The 13775-nt window shown below is 46.2% G+C and overlaps 1 protein-coding gene across 1 annotated transcript in view; it reads left to right on the top strand.

Annotated features, from left to right (window-relative positions):
• Positions 1–13775, top strand: part of LOC114513918 (putative tetratricopeptide repeat protein 41) — a 70731-nt gene that overhangs the window by 47751 nt on the left and 9205 nt on the right. Inside the window, exons 10-13 of the mRNA XM_036019504.1 lie at positions 5463–5602; positions 9412–9583; positions 11715–11862; positions 12413–12565. Coding sequence (XP_035875397.1) covers positions 5463–5602; positions 9412–9583; positions 11715–11862; positions 12413–12565 — 613 coding nt within the window. The remainder of the gene's footprint in view (positions 1–5462; positions 5603–9411; positions 9584–11714; positions 11863–12412; positions 12566–13775) is intronic.

Genomic DNA, 13775 nt, shown 5'->3' with positions numbered 1-13775 from the left:
CACCCACATCTTTCCAAACGCAGGGTCTCTTCCAGGGACCGTCTCTCAATTTACCACCATGGAGCAATCCTTGACACTTTCCCCACATCCATTTTATCGCTGAACCCTGACATTTTTTACTTCCTAAACGTTTCTCAGATTTGTTCACCGGCACACCGCTGCCCTCCTCTGAGCTGTCAGGGCTGCTGTGTGCAGTTGTGCAGATTACTGACATGCACTTAGGGTTCTTCGGTGTCTTCTCATGGCCTGGTACCTCGTTTCTTCATGTCACCGCGTAATAATCTGTTGTTTGAGTGTACCACAGTTTGTCTATCCAATTCACTTATTGAAGGACTTTTTGGTTGCTTCTAGCGTTTGCTGATTATGAATAACACTGCTGTACATACTTGCATGTAAATATGTGTATGTATGTAAGTTTTTAAATCAGCTGGGTAAATACCTAGGAGCGTGATTGCTGGATCATATAGTGAAACAATATTTAGCTTTATAGGAAACTGCCAAACTGTCTTTTAAAGTGGCTTTACCATCTTGCATCCCTACCGACAGTGAATAAGAGTTGATGTTGTTCTGCATTCTGATTAGCATTTGATGTTGTCAGTTTTCCAAATTTGAGTCATTCCAGTAGGTGTGTAGTGGTTATGTTATAGTTGTTTTAATTTGCAGTTCCGTAATGACAAATAACATTGAACATCTTTATTATTTTTAATGCATAAAATAGATGATCTTTATTTTTATTTGTATATATTTTTATTGCTGACATTATTACAGATGTCCCTGATTTTCTTCCCCTGTGCACGCCCTGCCCCCGCAGCCTCCACCCCTGACTTTCACCACGTTGTTGTCTGGGTCCGTGGGCTTTGTGTACATGTATGTGTGTTCTTTGGCTAATCTCTTCCTGTGTCCCCCGCCTCCCGTGCCTCTGAGATGTCAGTCTGTTCCGTGTATCCATGCCTCTGGTTTTATTTCGTTTGTCAGTTTATTTTGTTCACTAGATTCCACATATGAGTGAGATCCTATGGTATTTGTCTTTCTCTGACTGGCTTATTTTGCTCGGCATCTTTATTATTGTTAAGGTTTAAGAGTTCTTTGTATATTTTGGATAAAAGTCCTTTGTCAGATACATATTTTACAAAAATGTTCTCCTATTCTGTAGTTTGGTTTTTTTTTTATTCTCTTTACTATGCCTTTCACAGAGCAAAAGTTTTAAATTTTAATAAAGTCTTAACACAATATTTTCTTTCATGGGTTATGCTTTTGATGTTGTATTTAATAAAGCCATTGCCAGATTCAAGATCACATAGCTTTTCTTCCGTGTTTCTTCTGAAAGTTTTATAGTATTTCATTTAATGTTTGGATCTAGGATCCATTCTGAGTCATTTTTGTGAAAGGTGTAAGGTCTGTGTCTAGATCCTTTTTTTGCACATGGATGTGTAATTGTTGCAGGACCGTTTATCAGTTAGACTGTCTCCATTGAATTGTCTTTGCTACTTTGTCAAAGGTCAGCTGGACATCACAGAAGATTTTCATTGAGACTGCAGTGAATCTACAGGTCAAACATCTTAACAGTGTTGAGTCTTGCAATCCATCAACATGGAACATCTCTCTATTTTTAAAAATCTTCCTTGATATTTTTCATCAGAGTTTCGTAGATTTTGCATATAGACCATGCACATATTTATTAGATTTATATCTAAGTATTTTATTTTGGGGTTGCTACAATAAATGACATTGTGTTTTAAATTTCTAATTCTAATTGTTCAATGCTGGTACACAGAACAATTGGCTTTTTTAATATTAACCTTGTTATAATTGCTTATTAGTTCCAGGAGTAGTTTGTTAATTTAATTTTATTTTTCTTGAACTTTCTATATAGACAGTCATATCCTTTGTGAACCAAGACTGTTGTATTTTTTTCTTCCCCAATATTTCTTTACTTCCTTTTCCTGTCTTACAGCACTGGCTAGGGTTCCTGGTATGATGATGAGTAGGGGCGATGAGAGGGGACATCCTGAGCCCAGCAGTGAGCCCGAGCCCCCCTCCCCTCTCTCCTGGCCTATTGTAACAGTCTCCAAACGTCTTGCTATTTCCATTTTTGTTCCTATAAAGTGTATTGTCTGCTAAGTAGCCAGGATGAGCTCTTAAGAATGTAACCCAGGTTTGTCACCTTCCAGATGAAGACCACTCCAATGGCTCGCTGTGGTACTAATTCTAAAGTCTAAGTCCCTCAGCTTAGCCTGCAATGCCTCGCATGGCCCCTGCATGTCTGGGTAGCATCATTTGTCGGATTCTTCCCCTTGACCTCTAGATGCCAGCTACTCTGGCCTTCTTTCTGACCTTCAATTATATTCTGCCTTTGGGCCTTGGCAGCAGCTGCTCCCTCTGCCAGAAAAACTCTTCCTACTCATTTGTTGTATGACTTCTTTCTGGTTATCACTTTCTGAGAGTGGCTTCTCAATCTAATATTATAATTGTCATTCTAGATTACGTTAGCGTATTTAAACTCTGCATAGCTTTTGCTGCTACTTGACTTCGTCTTGTTTTCTGTCCCTCTGCTTCTCTCTCCCCTGCCCTCTACCCTCCCAGCCACTGGAACGTAAGCTCCTTGAGAGGAGGACCCTGCCTCTCAGGCTCACCACTGTATCTCCAGCACCTGGAGCAGCACCAGGCATGGTCTGGCTGCTGAACGGGTCCTTCCTATGTCTCCATCCTGACCTTGAACCAAACGCCGTGCTCTCTCTGCTCTGCAGTCTCCGTCCTTCAGTTCTCTAAGGGCAGTGCTCTTTTCCTGCCCTATGGCCTTTGCATGTGTCCTTTTCTCTGTCCAGAATTTCCCACACCCTCTCCCTCATTTTGCCTCAAAACCTTCTATTCTTTTCTTAACTCTCAGATCAGTTTCCAACCCATGGAAACCCTTTCTGAATTCATACCACCATCTCTTTCACGGTTCTTTTCGTAGTTTGCACGTATATGCAGCTGCATGATTATGTGATGGTCAGTCCCTCCCACCTTCTGACAACACAGCTGGCCGGGCCCAGGTCTGTTCGGGCTCGTCCTTTATCTGCTGTGCCCAGGACAGTGCCCGGCCCATAGTAGGTACTCAAGGTGCTCAGCAAATTGTTGTTGGAGGAATGAATTCACTAAAGAATGAATACCAGATTTCACTGGTTCTAAGAAGCAGGCTGTCTCAAAACTGAACATTTCTGAAATAGGGATAGATTTGCACTTGATGGTACTTAGAGTTGATGAAGAACATAAATTGTTAATAAATACAATATTCTGTTTCAAATGCAAATTAAAATAGGGTGATATTTTTCAGGTACCAAACTGACAATGATGTTTTGTATAGTGAAATTTTTAAAATAGTAATAATATTGGTAAAGGTGTAAGGAAATAGGCACTTTTTCATGCTACAAGAAGAGTTTAAATTGGCACAATCATTCTGGGGACAATTTGGCAATATATACTGAGAGTCTTAAAAAGATTAATATCCTGTGGGTTATTAAATTTCTAGTAGCTGCTCTAAGAAAATAGGGAGGTTTAAAAAGATTTCTGCCAGAAAGTCTCACTGGATGACATTCTATAATACTGAAGAGTTGGCCAGTGGTAGTCTGTAAAATGGAATATGATCCAGTATGTGTATCCTCAAACAATTTTTAAGGATGTGGAAAGATATTTACAATGTGTTTTCCAATAGCTTAGAAGCTACGCAAGGGCAGGAACCATGAATATTATGTTCAATATCTATTCACCATCTAGTGTGGTACGGACATATCTATGTTGTTAAATATGGAAGTTAACAAGCAGACATGAAACATTATGTATCGGATGAGCCCAAGTTTAATTAGTTAATTAATTAATTTTTGAGGGTTGAAATGTCTTTTAATTAATTACTTTTTCTTGTATTTTTTCCATTACCATTTAGTCCCCTTATACCCTTCTCCCCACTGCAATCACCACATTTCAATTTTAATTTTAAAAAATGAGTGTGGGTACACACAAAAGATCAGAAATATCTACAGCTGTAGGTTAATAGAGATTATCTTTGAATGATGCAGTTATGAGGGAATTTAATTTTTCTTTGTACTTTTCTATATTTTTCAATTTTTCCTAATGTGCACATATTAGTTTTATAACAAGAAAAATTACGTTCTCATCGACTGCAACCCTACACTGGTGCTAAGTGAGTGAAGGTGAGGATGCGGTCAATGAGGAGAAGAAGCAAGGTTCGTGAATGAAAATTTCTTGGAGCACATGGAATGTTGAACTGAGTATTAAACATAGTGGTGGGCATTGTCCAGTCCCGCCTGAGCCCTTGGCAGGAATCTGGACCCAGTGATCTTTCTGGAATGTTCCAAAGCCCGGCTGTGGGCAGGAGCGCATTCCTTGGCTGTTTGTCTAGACCATTGCTGTCTGTCGGCTCTGAGCAGCTGCTTAGAGTTCCGAGGTTCCCTGTTGCTTGACTTACCTCCTCAGTTCTCACTCCGACCTCGGGCCTCTTTGCTTGGACAGCCACCGTGGACAAACGTCTTGGACCCTCAGCGCTCACTCTCCCTGGACTCTGATTTCATTTTTTGCTGTCTAGCCTGAGGCTCTGTAGCTATGGTTCAAAGCCTCCCAGCATCCCTGCAGGCTGAGGGCTGCTACCTCATCTGCTATGCTGATGGACCTAGAATGCCATCTCCCCCATAGATGCTCAGTGAATATTTACTCCGTGTATGGATGGTGATCCACGGAAAAGTTGGCAGGAAGAAAGCAGGAGGGCACTCGGGTTTGCGTGGCGTACAGCTCGTGCAGAGGAGCGAATGTGGAACAAGGAGCAGAGTGGTATCAACCACATTAGGCGCGGTAATTTGAAATGTAACAGATGGGTAAATGTAGAAGTTCAGCTAGTGGGACATTTGGAAAGAGAATTCTGAAAATGATGCCTTTGAAGTACCATGTATTAATTGGGCCTTCAAGTTCAAAAAGTCTATATGTTTTCATTTGTGCATAGTAAGATATAACCACACACACACATGCACACAAAGTATGTTCCTTATTTTGTTCTTTTAACATTCTGTACTTTCTGTTAAAGAAAGAACAATTCAAGATAGTTGCAACAGAGGGCAGAATTGTGTAAGGTATTGAAACACTTTCTTTCTTCTTGCTTGAAAAGCACCCCCAAATACAAATTACAGCACTTTGCAGACTGAGCTATAGAAATACTCTTTTTCGACCCTCTGGTTTTCAAAATTTACATACCAAGGGGATCTAAAACCATTAGAGTTATTTTTCATGTCATTGTTTAAAATAATTGGTAATATATGTAAGCCTTAATAAAAGCAAAGTGCTGATCCCTCCAGAGAGCTACACTAAAATATGGGTAATATATTTAACTCCTGTACCAAGCAAGAGGCAGCGACAGGGATTCTTTGTTCTCTTCCAGTGTGATTTAGGACTATTTGCTTTTCCTTCTCTTCCAGTGCTGGAATGTGGGCCTCTGGAGGCCACTGCCACAGACAAGTGCCGACTAATATTCTTTATTGCGAGATTTTTGAAGCTGATGGGCAAGACCAAAGAAGCGGAAGAGTTGTTCTTGAGTGTTGAGAGCATGTTAATGCAGGTGATGTGGGAACTAATTTTATTTTATTTTGTTTTGTTTTTTTGAAAGGGAACCTCTTAGGTAGATTTAAAAATCATTTAAATATTGTATTGTTTAAGCTATTACAGTTGTCTGAATTTCCCCCCCCCCCCTTTGCCCCCCTCCACCCATCCCACCCTGCTCTCCCACAGCCAATCCCCACACGGTTGTCCGTGTCTGTGGGTCATGCATCTCTGCTCTTTGTCTAATCCCTCCCCCTTCTTTCCACCAGCCCCATTGCCTCCTCCCCTCTCACAGCTGTCAGTCTGTCCTGTGTCCGTGCCTCCAGTTCTATTGTGCGCGTTAGTTTATTTTGTTCACTAGATTCCACTTATAAGTGAGATCATATGGTATTTATCTTTCACTGACTGGCTTATTTCACTGAACCCTTCAAGCATTGTTCCTTTTATTATTTTGTTAGGTATTTTTAGACATCATTGACCTGTGTTCCTTTTCAATGTAGCCCACAAATGGAGAAATCAATGAATTAAGTTCATTAATGAGGAAGCAATGACTTTAGTCCATGCCCTAAACTGTATATTAATGACAAGTAGCAGTAAATAGATGGGCGTCAATATAGAATGGATGCCTAGCAACAGGCCTCATTTGGGGTGGGGGGAGGAATGTCCTTCCAGCAGAAGGGGAAGCTGAGCGGTGGACTGAAGTGAATTTATAAAAGATTGCTTGCAGACTTGATCGCACTTTTCATAAAATGTTGGGGAAAGTTGATCGATTACCTTGTCTGTATTGATTTGTTTTTTCAGAAATATGAACTTTTGGCTTCGTTGAACACAATGAAAGTTTCACTCATATAACTCTTAGCCATGCTTAGGATGACATTTAACTGCCCTTTAAGAAAAATATAAATTTTTACTGATTTCAGTATTATTTGTGGAGCAAACACAGTGTAATCCAAGACAAAGCTGTCTTTGTTTTAAAGCAAACACCTTCAGGTTTTCATGAAAGACTGCCTCCAATCCCACTGGCACACAGCTCCGCAGAAGGAATTCCATCTGATAAAGTTTATTAAGAGTCAACTGTGCAAGTCCCATAACAGCAGAGACCATTCTCATCTACCAATGTTGGTATCCTCTATGGCACATGACAACCTCTGGGCGCTTAAGAAATGTGATAACTGTATCAATGAGCCAATTTGAATATGCAAATACTTTGTGTCCTTAGAAGGAAGCGTGGAGCAGTGAACAGAGCCCGGGCTGTTTGCAGACTGACCCAGATTTAAAGCTCTGCAGCGTTCACTGCCATGGGGCCTTGGCAAGGATGCTCACCCCTGACTCAGGGAGTTCTCATTGTTGAGGGTTCTGCTGCCCGCCTCCTGGGGCTGTTACCAGGTTGGCGGAGACAGTGCACAAAGCACTTCGCACAACGTGTGGCACATAGCGAGGTGTCAAGAACGGGTAGCTGTTTTGTTATTGCCGTCTATGGGTTATAAAGTAGTTGAAGCCCAGGCTATATATATTAAGAGTTTGATTGAAGCTATCTTGACCCCTCTTTCATCTTTCAGAGAGTACAGCCCAGTGATTCTCTGGTGTCTTATTATGATTGTGGGATTTCCCCCTTACCAGGTGATTTTTCCCCACGAGGTCCAGGTTCTCCTCACTGACATGTGTGTGTCTGGAAAACACTAGTCATGTTGCTAGGTAATCAGTGAGCGTCTGACTGTGGCGTCATTCACTCAGCCTTTCGCTCAGCGGACATTCACGCAGGGGCTCGCCTAGCCCGAGCACTGTGCCGGGAGGTGGGGAGAGAGCCACGAGCCGGGCATGCACAGCGTCTGCCAGTGTGGAGCTCCCCCTCTCGCTGGAAGCCCCTGCCGACACTGACATCAGTGAGGATGCCCAGCCTGTGGAACACGTTGGCCGTGACGGGATAAGGGCTGGCTTCACAGGCACGTGCCGAAGCCCAGGCATGCAGAGAGGACTTCCCATCCGGAGCACTCCTTCCGGAGGCGTCGGTCTTAGGGTCCCATTCTCAAAGTAGTTTTCAGACAGGCCTTTGAGACTAGCCACCATGGAGACCATTATAAGAATTTTCTTCAGGCTCTGCAGGCGCTTCCAGAAGAGAAGTTCTAAAACTATTTTGGGCAATCACAGCTTCTTTGAAATATGTGCCTGAGGCCCTGGCTGGCGTGGCTCAGTGGGTTGAGCACTGGCCTGAGGACTGCAAGGTCATTGGTTCGATTCCCCGTCAGGGTACCTGCCTGGATTGCGGGCCATGTCCCCAGTTTGAAACATGTGAGAGGCAAACAGTTGATGTTTCTCTCACACATTGATGTTTCCCTTCCAATTTTTCTCCCTCCCTTTCCCTTTCTCTAATAAATAAATAAAGTCTAATAAAGAAGAAATACGTGTCTGATAACAGATCTTGCTATTTGTGATGTATACATTCTGTATACCACTTTTAAACTTTCTTCAGCCTAGGATATTTTAAAATTTTAATGCAGGGGTTCTCAACCAGGAAGCAGTGTTGTCCCTCAGGAACACCTGGCAACGCTGGCCACCTTTTTGGTTGCCACAGCTCGGTGGGGGTGCCGCCGGCCTCTAGTGGGAGGAGGTGAGGGGTGCTGCTACACACCCTACAATGCACGGGGCGCCATCGCAGCCCAGAGGTCTCCTGCCCCAAACATCAGTGCTGAGAAACCCTGATTTAAATGGTACGTGTGTTACAAAAGCAGGTCTCCCTACTCTCCCCTCTACTGTTTCACAGGAGGTGCCCCAGGCAGCAGGAAACCAAAGGGTTTTTGTGTCAGAGGTTCCTTTGTTAAGCAAATGAACAGAAGAGAGCTTTGGCATTAGGCAGCTCTGGGTGGGATGCCTCTGCTCTCCTACCTGTGAGCCCTGTGAGCTTGGGCGACTTATTTACCCGCACTGAGCCTCGGTTTCCCCAAACTGCAGCAGAGGACTAATAACCCCTGTGTCCAAGAGTCTCCGTAAACACCCATCGAGGTCAGGCATGGCAGGAGCGTAGTTCGGTCCGTGCTCCACAGAGGGTGGCGGCCACTTCAGTCGGCAGCCTGGGAAGCAAACGGCATCTGTGCTTTGCAGTCACTGTGAATGTCCACCAACCTTTACTGACTGCCCGCGGGGCCCGGAGCCCGGTGTGTGGATTGTGGGCCCCCTGCCCTCAGGACGTAGAAGGTCTGGAGTGAGAGGAGAGTATAAGGCACATCTTCATAGAGAGGAAGCAGACTAGCTCCAACTGCATGTCACTTGCTGATTGGTGTTCCCGGTGGTAGGGGCGGTGAGACTCTGGTTGGAAGGGCCATGGGGCCTGTTGATGAGTTGGGGGATGTCAGCCGCCCTGTGACTGCGGGTGGGTTAAGGTTCTGCCCCATTCAGACTGATTGGCTATGACAGTGGCCGTGGGGTGAACCGAGCAAACCCTGAGGATTTGAATCTGGTCGACAGGAGCCGGGAAAGCCAGAGGGGAAGCTGGATGTGGAGAGGATGATGATACATTTTAAACATTTAAACGGCTGGGACCTTTAGCATCTGCAAGACGTTGTCACGTTATTCCTATCTTCAAAAATTTTATTACCACTAACAACCAGGGAAAACATTTTCCAAGATTTATTTTTAGTTTGCAGTGTCTCCCAATAAATGCTTTCCTATCATCAACACTTCATAAATGTTTAGACATCCCTGAAAAATGATATAAAGCATACAAGTCTTCTGCAAGTTTATTAAGAAAGGAGCCTTTCTTGGGGGGGTGGGTATGATGGCAGGCCTAATGCTGCGTCCCCTCAGGGATGGTGTCCTTCTCATTTTCTACAGAGTCAGAGCACGACAGACATGCTTCTCAAAGTCCAGACCGCCGTGGGGGAGCTCTATCTGGAAATAGGGATGACTGAGGAAGGGTTCCAGTATTTCAACAAAGCGTGGTTGAGACTGATGGAATTTTCACCCAGCGACTTAAAAGACAACCAGGACTTGGTGAAGCAAAAAGGTTGGTTGGGTATGTGTGGAGGGCGTAACCTCTTGTGTTTCAGGGTCAGACTCCCAGACTAGGGTCGCCCACAAAGAAAGGGGAGTGAAGTGTGGCTTTGTGTGTCGGATTATGTTGGCAGGTGGGTGGATGTGTGAGGGTTGACCGTAAAGCACTCCTCAGGTGACCCACCACCCTTTTAGAACATCGGAGGCTGCTGTGATGAGCTTCAGGAAGGAAGGCTCTGAGCAGTAAGCGGGAAATCCAGAGTTCGCCTCTGAGCCAACCTTTCTAGCTTCGAATCCTACCTCTCCACTTCCTAGCTCTGTGCCTTCAGACTCAGGACTTAACCTTTCTGGGTCCCAGGGTTGGTCCCAGTTTTCCTGTGTGTAAGGGAGGGATGAAAATAGCACGTGCACAGCACGTTGTGATGAGACTGGAAGTGTCACAGGACACTATAGAGCACACGGGACGGTGCCTTGCACGCAGTGAAGCCATTAGTTTATGCCGGAGGCCACCGCGGCACCACTAATACAGAAAAAGAATGTTCAGTGGGTGAGACATTAAACATTTTTGACCCCGTGACTGACAGTCTGACTAAACTAAAGGACTCTAGACTTACGTTTGATTTAAACGGCTATATCAAAACTACTCACAACTCAGCAGCTTAAAACACCAGCTGTTTATTATTGTTCATGGGCCTTTGTGGGGCTCAGGGTTCCCCCAGTCCAGGGTGGGCTCCGGCGAGCACCTACAATCAGCTGGCAGGGCCACTGGGCTGGCTGTTTGGAGCGGGATCCACTTGGAGGCCTGGTGGCTGTCCGGCTGAGGGGACGGGGTGGCTGGGCCACGAGTTCCTCCGTCTCCAGGGGGGTAGCCTGGCCTGTTGGAGTGGTGGCTGGCAGGATCCCCGGAGGGAGAGCAGAAGCTGGGCTCAGCTTCGGGACTGGCACAGGACGCTCTGTGCTGCCTTCAGCTGGTCTCAGCATCTGGGGTTTATTCTCAGTGTCGGGGGGAAGCCATTGCCAGGAGTCAGGGTGCGTCATGTCATCTGATTTGTGTTGTGAGATCACTTTTGCTGCTGTATGGAGGACGGGTTCCACGGTGAGTGAGAGCGGACATAGGGAGACCAGGTACGTGGGCGTCCCTCCCTGCCTGCGTGCAAAGTGGGAGGCCCCGGGTGGATGGCAGGGGAGGGGAGCAGTGGGCACTGGTCCACGAGCGAGGTACTATTGACGATGGGAAAGAGGCTTCTTGGCAATCCAATGGTAGTCCTTCGTGATTAAGACTGGATTCATCCCACGGAGGGTTGAATCTGCTTTTCTTTATGACCAGTAGTGCTGCAACAACACCTTCTGAGAACCTTAGCATGTTTTTCTCTCTTCCCAACAAAGCATAGCTTAGAAAACACTTTCTGTCCTGTCAGTTGGTTGGAGTGTCATCCCACACACCAGAAGGTTGTGGGTTCAATTCCTAGTCAGGGCACATACAGGAGGCGACTGATAGATGTTTCTCTCTCTCCCTTCTTATCTCTAAACATATCTTCGGGTGAAGATTAAAAGAAGAAAGAAAAATAAATTACAAACATGTTTAAAAGTAATCATAAAAAAGAAGAAAACACTTTTTTACTTTTCAGAAGTCTGTATTATTGTCAGAATATATAATTCTCAATTAAGGGTCAAAATGCTGGCCTTTGCAGAGGGCGCTTCTCAAGGTGCTGTGGGTCCAGGCTGAGTCCGGGCCGGACCGCCTGGGTGTGTGGGGCTGAGTGAGTCATGCGCCTGCAGTCCCAAGGTTGTACCACTGTATTGTTTCTTCTCACACTGCAGGACTCCTTGTCACAGTGACAACCGGGGTCACTACCTCTGTCACCCCGTTTCTGGCCTGTTCATTTGCAAGACAGACTCAGAATTTGGCTTCAATCTATTGTCTTAGCTCTTTGGCCCAATAATGGCTATACACACAAATATGTCATGTGAAAACCAAGCCCCATGCTGCGTAGGCCAGTCATTGATTTATTAAGAGGAAAAAAAATCCCTATTGGCAGTGATGAGGAAATGGTATTCAACGTTCTGCCTATTGTCTTGTTATCTCTTTTGTGGAAAAGGAAGCATTAAGTATCCTCTGCTTTGCAAAAATGTCTTCCCTGCAGGCAGAGTGCTGAACAACCTGGCAAAGTCGGCGCCTGAGGACTACCTGAAGGAAAACCGCATCGTGGAATGCGCGGCTGACACCTCCTGCCTGCTGGACGGCCACCCGAGAGACCAGGCCACCATGAAATACACCGAAGGTGTTCTGATGTAAACATGTATTTTTTTTTCTTGAGAATCTTTTGTTTTCTCTACTAGCTTTTATTGTTATGATGGATACACTAAACTCACACTCGTGAATCCATTTCCCGCCTCACTGGTTGGGTTAAGAATCGCTGAACTGAAGTATTTCCATCCTCTGGGTCAGTGGCTGTCAACCAGGGGCAACCTTGCCCCCGCCAGTGTCTGCAGACAGTGTTGTGTCATGACCGGGGGTTGCTGTTGGCATCTGGTGGGCAGAGGCCGAGGATGCTGCTAAACATCTTACACTGCGAGGGACAGCCCCCCTCAGCAAATTAACCGGCCCCAAATGTCAGCAGCGCTGAGGCTGGGAAAAGTGTTCTGGTTTCTTATGAAGATGCACAAACATTTTCTCACAAACCACTTTGAAGGTCTTGCATCTCTACTGTTGGGAAGCGCTCTGCTGTTTTGTGCCCTCGCACACACAACTCAGGTGTTTGTGAGAATTAGTGTCGGAAGCACAATGAACGTAGCCAACGCTCACCATGCCCGGTGAGTGACACATGTGTTTTATTTTCAGATTTGCTGCTGGAAACAGTTCTCTTGCAAAAACAAAACTTCAAGACGGCCTGGATATCAGGAGAAGTTTGTTTGGGGAGAAAAACATGCTAGTTGGAGAAATTATGGAATTTTTAGCAGATTTACTATTTTTTCCACTAAGAAATAATGAAAGGTAAGTTTTTATGAAATTGTTTCAGGTAAGCGTATCTCCCCCCCATCACCTCCCTGCCCAGTGGCAGGCAGGTCCGGGGACACCCATGAGGGGTGCTTCGCTTCCTTGGCTCCAGGCTCAGAGGGACTCACTGTGCCTGAGGGTTCTGTCCCAACTGACTCGTCAGGACAATGACCATAATGTGTTCGCAAGGAGCTCTTGGCCCACGACCTGCACGGAGGTTTCGGCAGCGGGGAAAGCACAGAGTCTGATGCCACAGGGAGTGGACCCCAGCACCATTCACAGGAGGACATCCTGACTCTGGGCCTCTGTGTAGGCCTCAGCCCTTCGTCTGCGGGGCCCACAGCCCACTGGTGTGTGTTCTGCCAGACCCAGGCCACAGCCCGCGATATCTCAGGCCATGCTTTCCTGCTCCCTCTCCTGGCCAGGGAGTCGTCTGACTCTCTTGCAATGTGTGGGGCCTTCCTCACCTCCCCATGCAAGGCTGTTAGAGGCAAAATTACCCATGACACTCGTCCCAGAAAGGCAAGGCAGCCATTTGTCAGACTGTTCATGATAGGTACCTGTAGGGCCCACAGTAAAGGGGCCTTTGCAGAGGGGGAGGGAAACTGGACTCTGCTCTGGGTACAAGGAAAGGTGGGGTGGGGGTGTGAGTGGGTGGAAAATTACCAAGAGGAAGCAGCAGGGGTGAACAGGGATCCTGGCTAAAGGGACGCCCAGGGTTCTTGCGGAAGGCAGGCCAGGCTGCTCAGACCCCGGCTGGGGTGGAGGAGGAGGACCATGGCGAGGTGTCTGATGAGGGCCAGAGAGCAAGGACGGCCAAACCGACTTAGCAGGTTTCTTGCTCACGCTGGACAACGCAGAGATGGCCATGGAAGTCGGAAGTCGAGGGCCAGCGGAGATAAAGCTCAGAAGAGCCTCAGGCGAGCTTGGTCAAGGAGAAACTCTTTGTCAGCATCTGCGTTTCAACGAGGGTTGCAGGAATTTCCCTCTGGATCTGACCAGCGTTAGCATCGGCCAGGTCTGACCACTCCTCTTGACAGGCTGGCGTGGGAGAAGACCCTGTGTGCGTCCGGAGAGAGCCCTATGCACCACGCCCTTCCTGGGGCCTGGCTTCTACCCTCCATTGCCAGTTCAGCCGACCCGAGGCCGGGGATGGGCACAGTTACATCGTGAAGTTGGGGACATTTGTTTGGTAGCTGCTCTCCCG

Source organism: Phyllostomus discolor, chromosome 2 (assembly GCF_004126475.2).
Source record: "Phyllostomus discolor isolate MPI-MPIP mPhyDis1 chromosome 2, mPhyDis1.pri.v3, whole genome shotgun sequence".
In the NCBI taxonomy this organism is placed as follows: domain Eukaryota; kingdom Metazoa; phylum Chordata; class Mammalia; order Chiroptera; family Phyllostomidae; genus Phyllostomus; species Phyllostomus discolor.
Note: the sequence above shows the minus strand (reverse complement) of the source record. Positions and strands in the feature narration are given on the sequence as shown.